General features: G+C 53.5%; 8 protein-coding genes across 8 annotated transcripts; 4 read left to right on the forward strand and 4 right to left on the reverse strand.

Annotated features, from left to right (window-relative positions):
• Positions 1–247: 247 nt before the first annotated feature.
• On the reverse strand, positions 248–1,647 carry CTHT_0074520 (uncharacterized protein; the record flags this gene model as incomplete). Its single annotated transcript, XM_006697640.1, has 4 exons — positions 248–273; positions 323–492; positions 550–988; positions 1,044–1,647. The coding sequence occupies 4 exons, from the start codon at positions 1,645–1,647 to the stop codon at positions 248–250; spliced, it is 1,239 nt and encodes a 412-aa protein (XP_006697703.1).
• A 1,032-nt stretch (positions 1,648–2,679) lies between these two features.
• On the forward strand, positions 2,680–4,078 carry CTHT_0074530 (uncharacterized protein; the record flags this gene model as incomplete). Its single annotated transcript, XM_006697641.1, has 4 exons — positions 2,680–2,803; positions 2,919–3,226; positions 3,313–3,631; positions 3,690–4,078. 4 exons carry the CDS (start codon positions 2,680–2,682, stop codon positions 4,076–4,078), a joined length of 1,140 nt encoding a protein of 379 aa, XP_006697704.1.
• A 1,483-nt stretch (positions 4,079–5,561) lies between these two features.
• Positions 5,562–6,034, reverse strand: CTHT_0074540 (putative small nuclear ribonucleoprotein; the record flags this gene model as incomplete). Its single annotated transcript, XM_006697642.1, has 4 exons — positions 5,562–5,633; positions 5,691–5,765; positions 5,817–5,888; positions 6,005–6,034. The coding sequence occupies 4 exons, from the start codon at positions 6,032–6,034 to the stop codon at positions 5,562–5,564; spliced, it is 249 nt and encodes an 82-aa protein (XP_006697705.1).
• A 319-nt stretch (positions 6,035–6,353) lies between these two features.
• CTHT_0074550 (uncharacterized protein) lies at positions 6,354–8,018 on the forward strand (the record flags this gene model as incomplete). Its single annotated transcript, XM_006697643.1, has 2 exons — positions 6,354–6,468; positions 6,601–8,018. The coding sequence occupies 2 exons, from the start codon at positions 6,354–6,356 to the stop codon at positions 8,016–8,018; spliced, it is 1,533 nt and encodes a 510-aa protein (XP_006697706.1).
• A 251-nt stretch (positions 8,019–8,269) lies between these two features.
• CTHT_0074560 (uncharacterized protein) lies at positions 8,270–9,647 on the reverse strand (the record flags this gene model as incomplete). The annotated part of the gene is made up of 3 exons (XM_006697644.1): positions 8,270–8,965; positions 9,022–9,408; positions 9,471–9,647. The coding sequence occupies 3 exons, from the start codon at positions 9,645–9,647 to the stop codon at positions 8,270–8,272; spliced, it is 1,260 nt and encodes a 419-aa protein (XP_006697707.1).
• An 840-nt stretch (positions 9,648–10,487) lies between these two features.
• Positions 10,488–11,920, forward strand: CTHT_0074570 (uncharacterized protein; the record flags this gene model as incomplete). Its single annotated transcript, XM_006697645.1, has 4 exons — positions 10,488–10,618; positions 10,677–11,002; positions 11,058–11,199; positions 11,257–11,920. 4 exons carry the CDS (start codon positions 10,488–10,490, stop codon positions 11,918–11,920), a joined length of 1,263 nt encoding a protein of 420 aa, XP_006697708.1.
• A 1,509-nt stretch (positions 11,921–13,429) lies between these two features.
• Positions 13,430–14,980, forward strand: CTHT_0074580 (uncharacterized protein; the record flags this gene model as incomplete). The annotated part of the gene is made up of 1 exon (XM_006697646.1): positions 13,430–14,980. One exon carries the CDS (start codon positions 13,430–13,432, stop codon positions 14,978–14,980), a length of 1,551 nt encoding a protein of 516 aa, XP_006697709.1.
• Positions 14,981–15,545: 565 nt separating this feature from the next.
• Positions 15,546–17,215, reverse strand: CTHT_0074590 (uncharacterized protein; the record flags this gene model as incomplete). The annotated part of the gene is made up of 3 exons (XM_006697647.1): positions 15,546–15,625; positions 15,695–16,925; positions 16,994–17,215. 3 exons carry the CDS (start codon positions 17,213–17,215, stop codon positions 15,546–15,548), a joined length of 1,533 nt encoding a protein of 510 aa, XP_006697710.1.
• Between the last annotated feature and the right edge of the window lie 399 nt (positions 17,216–17,614).

Below are 17,614 nucleotides of genomic sequence, written 5' to 3' on the forward strand. Positions count from 1 at the left end.
TTGTGTGATAACTATTCGAATGAACCAGGGTTTTCATTGCGTTATAGAGAAGAGGGCTGTGATTCGGGCGAAAGGTCCAATTCCTATGTAGGGTTGAGGCACTCAGCGGCACGAACTCACCAACAGTATACCAAGTACTGGATTTGGAAAATGGCGGTATATTGCTTCAGAATTGGCCGGTAGCATCTTACTATCACCTGCCCAGGAAACCCAATCTGGCACTAGAAACAATTCCTCCCCTAACACTTTACATAACAAACAAGAGGTTGACATCTAGGGAAGTCAGTGCACGTCTTGCATGACAAAGGAGATGCAGGCTTACCAATAGGATGGCTAGACGAGAGCTGAGGCTTCTGGGTATATTTCTCCTCGAGCAGATCGCGAATGCTGTTAAGCAGCTGCAGGTAGCTCGGCTTGGGGTTCTTCTTAAGTGAGGTGATGAAGGCCCAGGACATGGCACCGGTCGCCTGCGAGGAGATGGTTGCATCGGCCCTGTAGCCCAGTTAGTCCCTGTACAACATAACTGCTAGATCCAGTTAGATAACATACGAAGTCTGATCATCCTTGCTTCCACTCCACATAACAACATCGGCCGGACTTGTCTTTGTCCTCTTGGTGTGCTCATAAGCCTTATTCCCTTGAATCGCCGACTGAGCCAGCTTAAACACCGATCCGAGCGCACTGCCCACATCGCCGCGTGCATAGTGCCCAACAGCCTCGAGCAGACCCTGGCCAGCTTCCTTCGCCAGGTTTGGCTCTTTCAACACACCCTTTGTGCTGTAGATGTAGGGAAGGTCGAGCACTGAACCGGAGTGGCACGAGTCGAAGATGGCGGTCAGACGCACGCCTGCTTGCAGAGGGCGCACGACATGGTAGTGGATCTCGTCATCGACGATATGGCCGGCGGTCTTGAAGTCGACAGGGTAGATGACCTCGTCATAGCCGTCCTCTTCGTCGCCGTTTTCGTCTTCTGTTTGGCCGCCGTGACCTAAAAGCATCGTGTCAGTTCTGTCCTGAAAGGCAAGGAAGACGTTGGGGCATACCAGAGTAGTGCAAGAACAACGCATCATTCGGCTGGGCATCCGCCACAAGCCACTGCATCGCTCTGATGATATTCTCCCTCGTCGGCTGGGTAATGGGGTTAGTATTCTCGGGATCATCCGTCAGGATAACCATATCCTCCCGCTTATACCCATAATTCTCAACCAAGAATGCCGACAGATTCTTCACATCGTTGATGCACCCTTTCAACTCAAGCCCTTCCTGCCCATAGTAATTGATACCAATCAGCAGGGCACGGCGACGGCCCGTGCAGTTAGAGTACTGGAAGGTGTATTCCGAGGGAGCACCATGGCCGAACTGCTGCGCTCCGGAGGGTGGCGGCGGGGGAGAACCGCCCGAGCCACCGAAGTCACGGGTGCCGCTGTGGCCGGACGACTGCTTCGGGTAGCCATACTGGTCGAGATGTTCCGGGGGAGGATGCGATGGGCGCTGGTAGCGCTGACCACCGTGCTGTTGTTGACCGTAACTGTGCTGGCCGTAACCACCGTACGGTTGCTGACCGTAGCCGCCGCCGTACTGAGGGGCAGGAAGGTGATGGCCCCCGCCGCCGGGTCCGTAGCCTTGACCGGGGTAGCCGTACGACATGTCGATGGGAGATTTGGTTCAGAAGGATTGAGAATTGAGTTGATGAAGGAAATGTCGATACGAGAGTTGAAGCTGAAGAGATCAGCTCCGAATTTGGGGTCAGGCAGCGTCCAGCAAAGAACCCGAAGAATGCCAACAACTGATTCCAGGAGGGGCACTTGCGTGCGGTTGATGGTTGGGTTTGTGTTCCTTGTATTGGAAGCCAATCAACAGTGGGGCTCAGGGACCGACAGGGTGGAACTGTCACGGAGCCGGGGACAGGGAGCCCGGATCCCTGAAATACTTGACCAAGATGTTGGTGGCCAGTGCTGCAGCAAAGCGGGTGGAGACAACCTGAGGCTGAACAGGTCGCCAAGAGGGTCGGCTCAGCGCCGTCAGCGGCTTGGAGCAGGCATTGGAGCGCACTCCAGCACACTGGCGGGTGTTGCTGCCCTATCGGACACCACTGCATGTTATTTATCATTCTCAAGTTATCGGGCTGCCTGACTGGATGGCTTTACACGCTGCGAGACTCCTAAGAAGGACAGTAAACAACCCCGCATGGAAAGAGCGTGTGTGACATCTAAGCTGTTAGTGAGGGAATGATTCATTGCCATACCGCTGAATTGAACCATTAAGTCTCATGCCAGACAAAAGAGACAAATGTGACGATCTGCTGGCTGGGCATTGTGTATGGTACACCAATTCCTTACGTCTTACGTGTATTGACAGAGTGGCATCACACCAGTAACACCGCCATATCTAACCCCTCCAATTATTCAGCGGCGCCATCAAAGCTCCCCTCATCACTATCTCCATCGCGGCTCCACTCAAGAGGGAGCCAACAGGGTCCCGCCAGACAGGCAGCCGCCGCGAGCACTTACACCCCACCCACTTTAGCCCCTTGCCCTTGCACTCCTGAAATAAAGCAGCTTGGTTGCTACGAAAGTAGAAAGCGCTCGGTCGACTCGGACTTTCATTTGTTAACTTCCCAAAGCAAACTTCTCAACCGCCAATAGCCATCCTCGATCACTGAACCATCGGGATCTAGACATGTCCTTTTTCAAGAAACTCGCCGATTTGGGCGACGATCTCGCCCGTGACCTGAACAAGTTGGGTCTTGGGAAGGACAAGGACAAGCACAAGGATGAGGCTCCTCCCCACAGGGATTACCAAGGTCAGTAACCGACCGTTGGCAGCATAGATCCGATCCTGATTCATGGGATTCGCCACACGGGAACCAACCCATCGATGGTTCATTCAACACGTGCATCGCTAACCAGGCTGTCCAGGTTACTACCCTCCCCCTCAGCAACAGCAATATCCCCCTCCCCAAGACTCCTACCCCCTTCCTCAAGGCGGCTACGGCCAGCCAGCGCCTCAGCCTTACCCTGGCCAGTACGGCCAGTACCCCCCCCCTCAGCAGCCCTACGGCCAGCCCGCGGATTACCAGCAGCCTCCTCCCCAAGGAGGGTACTACCCCCCTCCGCAGCAGCCCGCTTACTCCGGCTACGCCCCCCTCCCACTCATCAACAATCTGACTATGGTGCCCCTCCCTTGCAGCAGCAGCGTTACGGCTCATACCCCCCTCCCGGATCTGGTCCAGAGTTGGGCCATCGTGCCCCTCCCCCGCCTTACAACCCCCCTGCGGACAAACCCCCCCTCCCGGCAGGCTGGATCCCCCAGTGGGACGATTACTATCAGCGCTGGTTCTATGTTGAGGAGGCGACGGGACGGTCGCAGTGGGAAGCACCTGGGTATGAGCATGCTGCTGCTGCTGGCTATGGAGGGGATACACGTGGGCATGGGTCGGAGCAGTATGGATATGGTGGTTACGCGGTGCCGTATGGGGGTCATGGCGGGTATAAAGGGGAGTACGGGCATGAGGGGGAGTACATGGAGGAGAAGAAAAAGAAGAAGATGAGTAAGGGGAAGATTTTGGGCGCTGCGGCGGCTGGTGTGGCTGTTGGTGCTATTGCGGGCGCGGTTATTGCGCACGAAATTGGTATGTTTACGCTCTTCTTTCAAGTCTCTTCAGATACTTGATACTGATGTTCTTGCAGCCGAAGGAGACTCTAGCGACTCTGACCATGAAGACGGTCATCATTACGCCCCTCCTCCCCCTCCTCCCCCGGTCGACCATGACTCCTCCGACTCTGAATCTGATCACGGCTATTACCCTCCTCCTCCCCCTCCCCCTCCTGTGGAGTATGACCGTGAATCCATCAGCAGCAGCGAGGCCTCCGACCTCGAGGAAGCCCGCAAGGAGTACGAGGAGAGCGTGCGGAAAGCAGAAGAGAAGTACCAGGAGCGGCTGGAAGAGATTGCGAGTAGCAGTGTGAGCAGCAGTGATCGGGAAGAGTTGGAGGAGGCTCGGAAGGAGTATTACGAGGAGTTGGAGGAGGCGAGAGAGGATTATGAGGAGGCTTATGAGGAGGCGTATGAGGATTAATCTCAATCCAGGAAAAACTAGAGGCTGTTCTTGTGTCGGGACTCTATTGGTCCTCTGGATTTGTGAGATTTAGCGCTAAGTTGCATCTCTTTTCAAGCCTTTCAAGACATGCTTCGGTGGTTGTAAATTTCATTTTACTGAGGGATAACATTTCTGTGCCTTCATTATCTTGCGATTTGATCATAATGTTTCAGTCTCAGCATATCAACGCAATCTAAGTGCAATTGCATCAATTGTGTGGGTGACACTGTAACCAGCTCAACCTTTAGCCGGATAAGATAATAGAGAGGAGAACTATTAACTCCGGGAATGTACCGTGGCCAAACTGTACCATAACAGCGTTATCCCATCAACGTTTGGCATTAGCCTCTCCGTTTGTAATATGGGAGTGGACATGGATAATATACCGTGGCAATTAGAGAGCACTGTGCAGCCCGTATAAGGGGGCCCTGGACTGGTCAGGAGAGGACATTGTCAGGTGCCAACCCTCCCAACAGCAATTGGGGTCATCTTGAACGTACTCACTGCAGAGCAACCTGTTAGTCGGAGAAGTCAGGTTCACAACACACATACACTATGACCGTCTCAAAGCTCCAGCACAACTATCGCCACGGATATGATAGACATAGCCACAGTCCTTAGGAACACTGCCTTAAAATGGCCCGCCGCGAGGGCAGCTCCCCCTTATGGGCAGATTTCCCTGAGCCTAAGGCAATCTCACCATGAATTGAGTCAGCAGAAGTGTACCAGTTACTCCAGGAGCAAGAACAAGAACCATCCAAGCCAGAGGGCTTCCTGATCGTGGACACGAGACGGACAGATTGCACAGGAGGGACCGTCCGTGGGGCAATCAACCTCCCAGCACACAGCTTCTACTCCACACGTAAAGTACTGTACGATCTGTGCGTCCAGGCAGGTGTCATGAAGGTGACCTTCTATTGAGGCGAGTCTAAGACCGTAAAACAGACTCCTTCAATAAACTGATTTCCCACGTAAGCTTCATCCCTCGGCCGAGGCCCTCGCTGCGCAGCTTGGATGCAAGATCACATCGACTCCATCGGGATGACCACTCCCTCACATCGCAGGTCATGGTTGGCGGTATTCGCGGATGGGTTCGGACCTATGGAGGGAGCATGATGGACGGGTATGACGAGGTCTAGAGCAGAGCAGAGGAACTGTAGTATAACCGTGTGATGAGCATCCTGACCGTGATGGGGGTATCTCTTCTGCGCTTTAAGTGGGTGTTTGCTCTGACCGGAAAGCAAACTTGCCCTCGTCCTGCCCTGTCCTGTTATATGCAATAAACCTTTACACGTTTCCGCGATCATTGGGTCTTTGAATCAAAGCTTTCAGTTCCCATATCGTCGAGATCGAACGCCGTAACCTTTTTAGCAGGATCCCATTCCCGATTATCCCGGGGTAAAACGCGAAATCGAGGGCAGATTAATCGGCCATTGTGCAGTAGGGTAAAGCGAGGGGTGGCTTAACGGCCGGGACGATCATCGCCGATGCGCTCGAGAGGCTCCAGGATGACGACCGAGTTGCCACGGATGGTCTACAAGACTGATCAGCAGGAGCTCAGAATGTAACTTCTAAGGTCGAGTAAACATACCACCATGCCCAGCTTGACCTTCTCTCCGTTGGGCCTCTCCTCGACAGCATCGTCCAGAACAATGTTCAAGAAGACCTAGACGCGTCAGCAGCTGCTAGTTGTAGAATGCCTTGGAATTGAGCTTACGTCATAGCCACGGAGAACGCCAATAACCCTGCGGCTGCCGTTCAACTCAACAAACAGCCTTTTGTCAAGGTACTGCCGGCAGTTAGCATCGCAATTGAGGCAAAGACACGGTGCGGAAAGACACGATCGGTCGCGCCAATGCTCGGTCTTGTGAATTGCTTCTTCCTTGTAATGCATGGGGAACACACCTTCTTAAGTTCTGGTTGTGCGGGCGCCATCTTGTCTTATTGCGTCTCAGGCAAGATTGGAATGGGGATGCTGGCGATGCTGTCAAGGTTCCTGTGTTGCTGCGGTTGTCCCATATCGCGGCGCGCTGGCTTGCCTGGCTCCTCGATTCTTAGCCTCGATTGAAGAAGTGATGTCACGTGTAATGAGATAAGATAAAGTCTGCATGCTTAGATAAGATAAGCTTAGGTAGAGGTGGGTCTCCACATGCGCTGGGCCCTGCAGTGACATCGCCCTGGCGCAACTTCGCGCTTCGAACTTCTCGTTTGCTTGCACCTCCCAGTAACAATTGCTTGCTCGCCAACCGCAAAAATGGCCGCCTTCGGCGCGAAGCGCAAGCCGCGCATCATCAAGGCCTTCGACGACGATGACGAGGACCTCAGCCTCCCGCTAAGCAGCGGCGGCGAGGACAAGCAAGCAGGAGAAGGTAAGCTTCACCGTCTAAGTACCATCCCATGCCCCCGTCCCCAATCCAGTGTCCGTCCCTTGTCGCTGATCAGTCGAACCCGCAAGACACATGAGTCACAAAGAAGGAAAGCTGATGCGATCTTCGCGGCAGAACTACCGCCCCCGGCGCGCATCAAATTCGGCCGCACCAAGTTTACAAAATCGTCGGCGCTGCGCAAGAACGCGATGATAGGCAATGATGATACCGATAGTCCGAACGCTACTTCTGCTCGAGACGATGATGACGATGATGAGAATTCCGGTGCTCCAGTCGTGGTGCGGCCGTCCTCTGTTAACAAGGGCAGTTTGTCGAAGATCAAAAAGCGCCCCGCGGCATCCCGTCTCTCCTTCGGCCCAAGCGCAGGCGCAGAAGACGACGATGAGGAAGCCGAAGTCGTGATCCAGCCCCGCAAGATGCTTAATCAGCGCGCCGTAGAGAACAGCGCACTTCGCGCAAACAGCAGCCTCCCTACGCGCTTTGGCGGCGAGGAGAACCGACCCAAGTACAGCAAGGAGTATCTAGCAGAATTGCAAAGCGCAACGTTCAACACACCGCAGAACCTTGCCGATCTCAAGATCCACGATGATGATGAGATGCAGTTGGATGAGATGGAGCTCGAGGGGGCATTAATTGTTCCGTCGAACGAGGTTGCCGTCCCTGGAGCATCGACAACACAAACAACACACATCCCCACTGAAGCCGAAATCCGCGAACGCAAGGAACGCCGCGCGCGTCTCGCTCACGAAGCCAAATTTATCCCCCTCGACGATGAGTTCAACTCCGATAACGAAGGTGCACAACCCTCCCATCCCATCCTCAACTTACCGTCCAAGCAAAAACGGAGAGACACCCGTCTCATCCGCGAAGATGAAGACCTCTACGAAGGCTTCGACGAGTTCGTCTCCGACGGCAACCTCGCCCTCGGCCGGAAAGCCGAAAAGGCTGTTTTGCAACGCCACAGGCAGGAAATGGCTGAGCTGATTGAGGCCGCACAAGCAGAGGATAATGATGAGGCCGCAAGCGACGATAGTGAAGCTGAGGAACGAGCGGCGTATGAGGAGGCGCAGGTTAGAGCAGCAATGGATGGGTTGAGGGGGAAATATCGCGAGGAACATCTCGAGCGCGGAGGAGGGGCAGATCTATACGAAGGAAGAGGGCCGGATGATATACCCCGGATGAAGCCCCTCCCTAAACTGGGCGATGTTCTGCAAAGGATAAGGGAAGCCATTCAGGGCTTAGAGGGGGAAGTAGTGAGAAAACGGAGTCGGATTGAGGGTTTGGAAAAGGAGAAGGCCGAGATTCTGGTCAGAGAGAAGGAGGTGCAGGAGATACTGAACCAGGCGGGACAAAAGTATCAGGAAGTTGTGGGAGGTCTTGGTGTACACAATGTGCCGAAGATTGTCGCTGGGCAGTCGCCGTTGAGACCATTCCCTCCGGGGCTGGCCCGGGAGATGCCTACGGAAAGAGGTTTAGAGAGCTACGGCGCGACGCCCATTCGGAGATATGGAGGTGAGGAGGATGATGGCTGATGGATAGGGAGCCAGTTCATAGAATGTTCGGGTAATACAGGAGTTGATGAATGGGGCTCAATAAGTAATGCATCATTTACTGCCTTCTACCTCAAAAACCAACCAACATACCCAATACCAGCCGACGCCATGTACATATGGTACATTACCCCGTCCAGAGCCGTAACACTACCAGCCTTCATATTCTTATGTCCATTTCCATTTCCTTCATACCCCATTACCTTGACCATTCATTCCCATACAACCTTGGTTCACTTTCTCGCTACACCAGCCCCAATAACTCCCGGCAACTTCTCCTCCCCAACCTGGAACAACAAGCTAATACAGAAGCTGATCGCCCCAACCATGGTAACCGTGAAACCCACAAACAACAAAAACGGTACACTGATATCCTCCCTGTGGCACATGTTCCCCCCCCAGTGGATAGTTTTCTTGCCCTTGACCTTCGCGTCCTCCCCACGGTCAACCCGCGAAGCCTTGCACATACACGTGAAGCACGTCGGGCCCTTGGAATCGGTGGTAGTCGAGCTGCTGCCATACTTGTTGACGCACTCGCCGTGGCCAGAGCAGTTATTCGTTTGGTTCATGCAGCTTGCGTAGGAGGTGAAGCAAGACGGGATGGACTTCTTCAAAGCAAACGCGGTCGGAACAGGGGACGTGTTGCCTGAGGTGTTGGATGATTCGGTCTCGTACTCGTCGTCCGAGTCGGACTCGGAGTCAGTCTCAGCTTCGTTGGAGATGACAGTCTCTTTGGCGCGGCGTTTGAGATCGGCCATGTCATTGACTTGCAGAGAGGTGGGCAAGCAGGCGGCCGTGCTCCAGTGCCTATTCCAAGAATAGCGGGTTGATTCGGGGAGGGCAATGAGCAGAACTTCGATGTCGCCAGTGTTGACAAACTTGTGCAGGCGATGGAGGTTATCGAAGAAGGCGTTAAGGACCTTTGGATTCTACCTGTCTGTTAGCAGACAGATCCATGCTTGTCAGGTAGAAGCTGAGCACTGACAGTCTTGAGGTCGTACTTGACCACCGAGGAGGTACCGGACCAGCAGTTCTCCTGGTGGGGGTTGAAGGAAGCGGGGATCTCGCACTGCTTGGAGCGTGTGATACCGAGGTCCTGGAACTGGATCATCAATTCGTTGTTGGCAGATGCGGAGGGCGGGTTGGCGATGGTAAAGGCAAGGTAATCTCCTGCTTCCTTTCTCAGCCACTTGGACCCCTCATGAGACACGCCCTCCAGTATGATGACGAGCTGTAACGGATCGGCAGCGGGCTCGGCCTCGAACAAGGGTGTTGGGTTCTTCCCATATGTAGTGATCTGATCGATTGCGGTCTTGATATTAAGGCGGCTGGAGAGATCACACAGATCATCACCATATGGTTGCCTTGATGTCTACAGCCAGCACCGCATTAACGACCAGTAGAGCCTCTCCAAAGCAGAATCATTCTACCTACCCTTTGAAGGATGATGTGACGAACGATCTCCTTCTGGATGACCGGGAGCTCTGATGGGGGCTTTGACGGCGCATAAGTCTTAGTAAAGAGAAAGACGTCGGCAGACTGGCTCGCGGCAGCAGTAAGCCCCGAGAAGAGGGCTGCCACTGACACCGCAATACTGCTGAGAAGCCTCATCTTGTTGAGAAGTCAGACCCGCTGTCAGGGACCGGAGGATGGTATGAATGCCGCAACAGGAGAGCGGCGCAGTGCGATGCCGATCGATCGGCCTAAGTGGTTATGGCTGGCAGCAGCGACGGTTGTTTCTTTCAATGGCTGGCGAGAGTTCCAGAGGTCAAGCGGGAGGTCGAGGCTCCGTACGATCCACCTGTGTTCACCTGTTTGGCTGGCTGTTGGTTGGCTTGGCACCCATATTGCAATGGGTGGACCCATCTGCCCCGTTGTCGACAGCAGACCCGTGCGTCTTTCTTGGCGTTGATAGGTTTGTTTGGACCTGGCGCATAACCCTTGTTTTTGCGCTTTCGCCTGTTTGGCGGGTCTTGTCTTGGCGCCCAGTACCCGTTGGCAGTAGCCAGTCAAGTGCCAGGCAGCGACTGGCCGTTCCACCGTCGGCTGTGCTCGTCATCCAGATCGCGATGGGACCAGAGACCAGGGTTTTGAGAAGCGGAAGCAAGTCGCTGCGCTGCAGCATCAAGATTCTCGATCTACATCTGTCTAGAGGTCAACTGCCTGTAACGTGTGCGATACACAGCCAAGATTTATACTAGGCAACCGGCTTGCCCTATACATACAGATTTCGCACATACAGCCTTTGTCCCACCTGATCGCCGCATTCGCCTTCCATCCTCAAAGAATATTCCAGCGCATTGGCTTCGGTATCACTCCTCCTTTCTGATCCTTTCCACAGCATCTTTCCGGCGACTTAGTCTCCCCTCACCTTGCCGCGTCCACCACGCTTCCTGACAATTTCGCAGCTTTGTTCGCCCGCCGCTCGGCGCGGCGTCCCCTCTGGCCACCATGATACGCATACTGCGGTCCTTTCGGGTATTCAGGCCGCGCTGGAGCCGAGCCACGCGCGAAGTCAACGGTCAGGTCGTCCGTGTTGAGAAGGTCCGGATCCGTAAGGCCAGGCCGTTGACCCGGAACTTGTACGTGTCTGTCTTCTATACTGGAGAGCACACGGCATGCGCTGACCAGCAGCACAAGGGGAGCCCTTACAAAGCTCGTCGCCGTTGCCCCGATATTCCTCACGACTACGTTTATTGCCGGCTCCGTGTTGCTCGACGATGACGATGTCAGCCCTGATGGGGAGGAAGGGAGACCAGAGGAGGGGCCCCGCAACAGCGAGGGGAAGCATGGTGACCACTCTCATGGTCAGGAGGATGATGACGAGGAGGACGTCGAAGAAGTCGGTGTGTTTATTCCATTCCCCTTCACTATAACGCAGTTGCCCAGCCGGCATTACACTAGGAGAGAGCTGGAAGAGATGGCGAAGGCGTTTAAAGAACCCGGCTTCCATAAGAAACTGCAGGGTGAGTACCCTGCTTGTTCTCCTTCTGTATTACCCTTACTCACCTTCATCTTCAGAGGAAACAACGCGTATTGTCCAAAATGCCATCGCTCGTAACGCCTTCATCACATTAAGAATGGGGAAGATCGTGGGTGTATCCAAGACATGGCTGGAGGTTAATGTGCCCCCGGCGCCGCCGCCAAAGTATGAGGAGTCGGGGTAAGTCTGTCTCTTAACCTTATGTTGTGGTGACCCTTGCTGACCATATCGTTCCAGTATCTGGATCGGTCCGCACGGAATAGAATGGACGACAATACCTCTTGACTCTACCAGCGTAAAAATGCTACAGCGCGTTCTATATCCTCGGCCAGCCGCCCTTGCCACTTGGGCTTTCATCAAAGCCTCGGCTCAAGAAGCCAAGGACAGGTTAGCCAACTTTTTAGGCTTCTCAGGCCACCAGCAACAGTCAGCATCCAACGGGCAACCAGACAACAGGACTTTTCCTCCGACGATAGGCTTCGTAGGCAACCGTCTTCCCCCTGGCTTCCCCGGCAGACCCCACAGAACCAACCAATCCTCTCCGCAAAACATGCGCCAGTCTGCATCCCCCATTAGCGGCAGCCCGCCCGGTCGCCCATCCGACGGGCCTGTTAGCACATCCGAAGACCAGACTTCGTCCGACCAGCCCTTCGGCGTGCCCCTTCCAAGCCTACCTGAGAGGGCGAAGAGGGAAGCGCTGGAAACGTTCAGAAAAGAATGGAGACCATTGCTAGCTGACCCTCCGCCCATGAGCCTGTCCGTGCGGAACACCGTTCGTGTTGAGACGACTAGGGGGTGGGTGACGGTCGTGATTCAGGCGTGGTATAACACCAAGACGAGGCAGCTGGACATGCCGTCTATTCATATGCATTTCGCGAGCATTGCGTTGAAGTTGCAGTAGCTTGGGAGCTCCAGACGTGGTTAGTTTCCCGTCCTCAACGTCTGATTTTGCCCAGCTGGCCAGCTGCTCGCAGTGCTCGCCGTAATGCAATAGTGCCTTGCAACTTGGAGCATTGCATGGCTGGCTTGAGGTTACACAAGTGAAGGAAAGAAGACAAAAAAGAAGAGCTATTGCATACAGTCCGCATCCGGGCAACCGAGGAACCGTTCAGTATAACAGAGATACCATAGAAGCGTTGACATGGCACTTCCTCAGCTTATACATATTCTTTTTGTGTATATACATGCCGTGAAATTGTATCTTTGAGTATACATACACTCTTACTCTTGTCGTACTTTTCAGCATCAATTCCGTCTTCTGCTGAACAAGCGGGGCTCTCCGGTGAATTCAACGGGCTTGTGCCACCGGATTCGGTCCCACTTCGCCGAGCCCCACACGGAATCCGGACAGCTTCCAACGCAAACTTCACCAATGCTCTCCTCAGTGGGTATGCATGTGAATGAGATCAAGTTAATCTGGACTAGCTTAGTGCAGGGAGCAATTAAGATGAAACTGGAAGCAGTTGTCTACTCAATCTTTGTCTAAACCTTAGCGCTAGTGCTTGGGAAGCTGAAGTTTACAGCATTATCATGGAGTTACTCTTATGAGATGCATGTTCAAGATGGCAGATTATGATGTTACATGTATATTGTGAATTTCAAGATGAGTTTCTCACTTATACACGGTAAATGGACAAAGCATTGTGATAATATCACTGAGCGTCCTCTTGGTCCTGTTCATGATGTTTCATGACACTACTGGCAAACAGTCGCCGGTGACTGCTGATTCCTGAGTTTGTTCTTCCAGAACAATTGGACAACAAAGCTCCTAAACAATGAGCATTTATCCTATTTCAAGTCTTGTCTTGGAATAGCCACAAGTATCTTGCCTTCTGGGTGCTCCCCAATAAGGTCATGAGAAGCTCTTTGTTTTTCGACTCTACTATCTCAACTGGAGCCATTCAACCCAGCAATCTTGAGAACAGGCATCTTCAACCTATACCTGCTGGCTCACTTGTACTCTTAACCGCTGTGTAACCACTGTGAAGTCATGGCAGATCCCCCATGTCACACAAACTCTCGGCCTGCTAACCCTGACCCGACTCCCTACACACTCCTTGATTGCCCCAAATCCCATGCAGTCATCTTTGTCCCATCGCAACAATGGGATTATATCCATCTCCTACAACGGATATGTTCTGTCTTGAAAGCATCTGTTGATCATCTAACCTTGCCCCCATCACTCACCATCATCCCGTATATCTCAAGAGCCCATCATCAGCCTTGCCGATATGGCTTATGTGATCATCGCGCTCATTTATCAGGGCATCGGGATGGAATGCGGATAACTACACTCATGAGGAAGCTGTTCAACCATCCATCACTTACACGACCCTCCGCGCCTGCATCGGACCTTTCGAACGAACCTATCCCCTCGAAGAAGAACGTAAGTGGCTGACCTTTGGGCAATATGTCTCCCATGCCTATGCCTGTTGTCAGTAGAAGACTCAGGTTCTTCAAAGCACTAAGAAATATTCTCCTCTGGTGTGGCGTCGTCGCTGCTTTCCATTTTATCTTTGCCTACGTCAGCGAAAACGAGCCCTTCCTCCATGCTTTCCTCGCCCTCTTCACCTGGCGTTACTTGCGCCTTATTGGTAATATAATCGGTTTTTACTACTACCGCCCCGCCATCCCTCTCTCTAACAGGCTCCGGTACATTCCGTCTAGAGATGTCACCGTTGTCATCCCCACTGTCGATCCGAACGACAAAAACTTCACCGAGTGTGTCGAGTCGGTGGCCTTTAATCGCCCTGCTAAGATCGTGGTCGTTACTGTCGGCCAATCCTTGCATACTGTGGCCCAGGCTAAGGTTAACGCCCTGCGGTATCGGTTCAGAGACACTCAGTTTGTCGTCGACCACAGCAATGTCGCCAATAAACGTCACCAGATCGCCAAGGGCATCTCCAAGGCTGCGACCCCTATCATCACCTTCATCGATGATACCGCTGTCTGGGGTCCCAACATGCTCCAGTCCATCCTCTATGCCTTCGAGGAGGATCCCCACGTCGGTCTTGTCGGAACCAACAAGTGGGTGCGTCGTGTTTCTGGTCTCAGCCCCTGGGCTCGCATCTGGAACGTCCTTGGCGCGACCTACCTGATTCGGCACAACTTTGAGATCCGTGCGACCAACGCCATCGACGGCGGTATCTTCGTTGTGTCTGGTCGCACGTACGCCATGCGTGCCGAGCTATGCAAAGACCCGGAGTTCCTGGCCGGCTACACCAACGAAATGTTCTTCTTCGGCCTGCTGGGCCCGCTGAACCCGGACGACGACAACTACAACACGCGCTTTGCCGTCCGCAGGGGATGGAAGATCAAGATCCAATACACGCCCGAGTCAGAGATGATCACGACGATCGGCGTGACGAACGGCATGAGCAAGTTTCTGAGCCAGTGCTGTCGCTGGGCGCGCACGACCTGGCGTTCCAACGTATGCAGCCTCATTACCGACCGCTCCATTTGGGCTGAGCAGTGGTGGTGCATCTACGCTGTGTATCTCACCTCGCTAACCAACTTTGCCCTGATAATAGATCCTTTGTTGATCACCCTCGCTGCGATGGCGCCCGCCCTCCCTAACGTCATCACCCTCCCCTGCCTGGTAGGTTGGATCCTGTTCACTAAGGTGATCAAGGTCTTTCCGTATTACCGCATGCACCCGCAAGACCTGTGGACGTTTCCAGCGTATGTGGGCTTCGCCTACTTCCACAGCCTGATTAAGTTCTGGGCACTCGTAACCTTCTGGGACTGTGCCTGGAGCGGCCGCAAGCTCGAGGACGTAAACAAGCAGGCTGCTAATCCGCAATCCATTGAGCTACGCAACCTGTCGCCGCCGACTGACAATGCTGTCGCTTCTTCCAATGGGCATACCAATGGTCATACTAACGATTTATGCCAACAGCACAGTGGGCACTCCTCCTCGGGCTCGGCTGTTACCCCGGGTCAACAGCAGCAGCTCTGGTAGGTTGGGTCCCGAGCACCTTCTATCCGTTTGATCCCGACTGTGATCCCGACTGTCAAAGCTTCAGTAATAGGACAAGCCGCACTCGTGCCCGGTCAACGCAAAGTCTGCGACAAGTATCGGCAATGGCCGTAAGGAGGTCGCTGTGATTCGATCACTCGCTAGTCGTTTCCAGATGACTTGTGTAAGACCATAGGACAGGTAAGCCCACCCTGTTCGGTGTATCATAGACAATGGACATTGAAAGTGTTCGACTCGCTTGATGTCGGTAAGTTCCCCTGTTTTGTGCTTAATGTTAGTGTATGATCCCACGTCTCATCTTATGGTTGCATGATCCAACCCGATGTTGGATGAACACAAGACATCAGGCATCGAATTGAAGCAGTTATCTACGATTATTCATTAGTCCTGTAGAGAAATTTACACTCTGCCAAACGTCCGTTCCCGACTATGATCTGTATCTTCGCAGAGCGCCACCCATATCGTCAACGGTACAATTGCAAAGCAAGCATTCATAAAAACCAAAAACTTTAGACAAAGGCGCGAAGACTATCTGTCGCATCGCCCCTTAACCGGGCATGAATGCTGATTGGCCCGTATTCGGGTCCTGCATAGAACGGTCGGACAATCCATACTGACCGGCGTTTCCTTACGGGTACTGCAGTCGTTATTAGCATTCATCGTTCATGCAGGGGGCGTGGTAAAAGCAATACTTACTACCAACAAGAAACTCTGGTTCCAATGACCGAGATGAAGATGTGATTGGCCGGTGAGGCTCTTCGTGAGGAGGAGCCTCTTTCGGTGTGCTGTCTGGCTGATCGAACATAGCGTACCACGACTGGGGATTGTCTGACCATTGCTGCTGTTGCGGTTCAACAGTTGCCGGGAAAACTGTTGGCGGCGGGACCTGATCGAGTACGGGAACCGGGATTAAGGGGTTCGGGAGATCCGCCCATATCGGATCTTTGCTGCCTCCCAAAGGTCCCGCCCGACTGCTTCCTCCACATTCATCACTTTTCCTCTTCGACGAAAACCCCGATAGCCCAAAAACATCCGGCGGAATCTGCTCGTTCGACTTCATCTGCAGCTCTCCCCACACAAACAACTCGGCCTTATTCCACCTCATAGTCGCCGTATCAATGATGCGCTGCTCCAGCCCCTTATCGAGCTCAATGCCCAGCATCGAACCAATGAAGATAAGGTGATGCGCTAGCATCTTGCACAGCTGCGCCTTCATGGCAATCCACCGAGTCGGACTGCGTTGTGACTCAGGGGTAAGCGAGTTCAGGAGGAAGGACGGAGAGAACTCGGCCATTCTTGTGGGTGAGTAATACCCGACTCCCAGAACAGTCCCTAGGACAAGCAGAAAGAGCACTTGGCACGATTCACGATCGCAGCACGCCAGGAATTGAGGGGTGAGTATCCGATCAAGGCGCTTGATCAACCGGCATCCCGAAATCTGCGCCGCCGCTGTGATATCACGGAGCTTCGTGGACTGCCTGTCACCGTGCCATCCACTCTGCACCAGCGTCGTCGCGAGCAAAAACCGTTGGAAATCTACAATTAACCCTTGCTCGCCAACAGTCTCATCCTGGAATTGCAACCCCAACAAGCTCGAACAGCACAAGCCGACAATACTGCCACTGGGGAGTTGAAGATCGGGATCCGTGAGCCACGAGACCATTGTCTGGTTGAAAGAGGCCGAGTGAGATTGAAGTTTGAAGCAGGCAGGCGCAGCGACCCTGCTGAGCAGGTCGCTCGCCATGAGCATGAGCGTTTCCGTCCTCATAGCGTCTGGCGGTCTCGTCTGGGGGGACGAGGCGAAGATGTTGATGTCGCTGAACGAGGTCCTGATGCAGGAGGAAAAAGAGAGAGGTTGTCTCTCTATTGACGGGCCTCTAACGGCTGCTAGTTGAAAACGATGTTGACAGGGGGTAGCGTGAGAACACTATGGTTCGGTCAGTAAGGGGGATTAACACAATAATACAACGCTATCATAAACGTTTGTGGACAAACCTCTTCTTCCGGTCGCTTGCGCCGCAGACAAGTTTCTTGCCGTGAATCTTCCAGAAGTTCTTCGCGGTATTCTACTGTGAAGTCGACCCTAGTCAAGCGCCGCGGCTCGATACTTTCTTGGGAGCTAGGCACAGATGACTGTTGCGTGACAGCGTGGGGATCGGCGTGGAGAAGGGCAGGAGCGATAGCAGGATGAAGAGGTTCGGCCCGGGGAATTGCCATTTTTTTGCAATTCTTTAAACGGACAGACCCGAGAGTTTGGATACGCCACCCTCCAAGTTATGCAGGTGGCAGTGGCTGAGTTAGGGAGATGTAACTTGTAGAGCTGATCACTTGGTGCAAGGTAGCTGAACTGTGGGATAAATTTGAGAAACCATATCACATACCCCCCTGAACGCCATGTTGCCCAAAGTTCTGCACATCGGACCCACCGCATATGGCTTTCTTGTGGGAAATTCATCGAAATCCCGTCCGACTGATAGGCAATTGACCTGTGGTAGCTGCATACCTAGTGTCAGGCGTAAGCTTCAACAGACAACGAAGCAAACATCCCAGGGCTGTAACTTTGTGCCCCAGGGCGGAACCCACAAGTCGGAGCGCGTGGCCATCTATCCAGACATG

Source organism: Thermochaetoides thermophila (genome assembly GCF_000221225.1).
Source record: "Thermochaetoides thermophila DSM 1495 unplaced genomic scaffold scf7180000011823, whole genome shotgun sequence".
In the NCBI taxonomy this organism is placed as follows: Eukaryota; Fungi; Ascomycota; class Sordariomycetes; order Sordariales; family Chaetomiaceae; genus Thermochaetoides; species Thermochaetoides thermophila.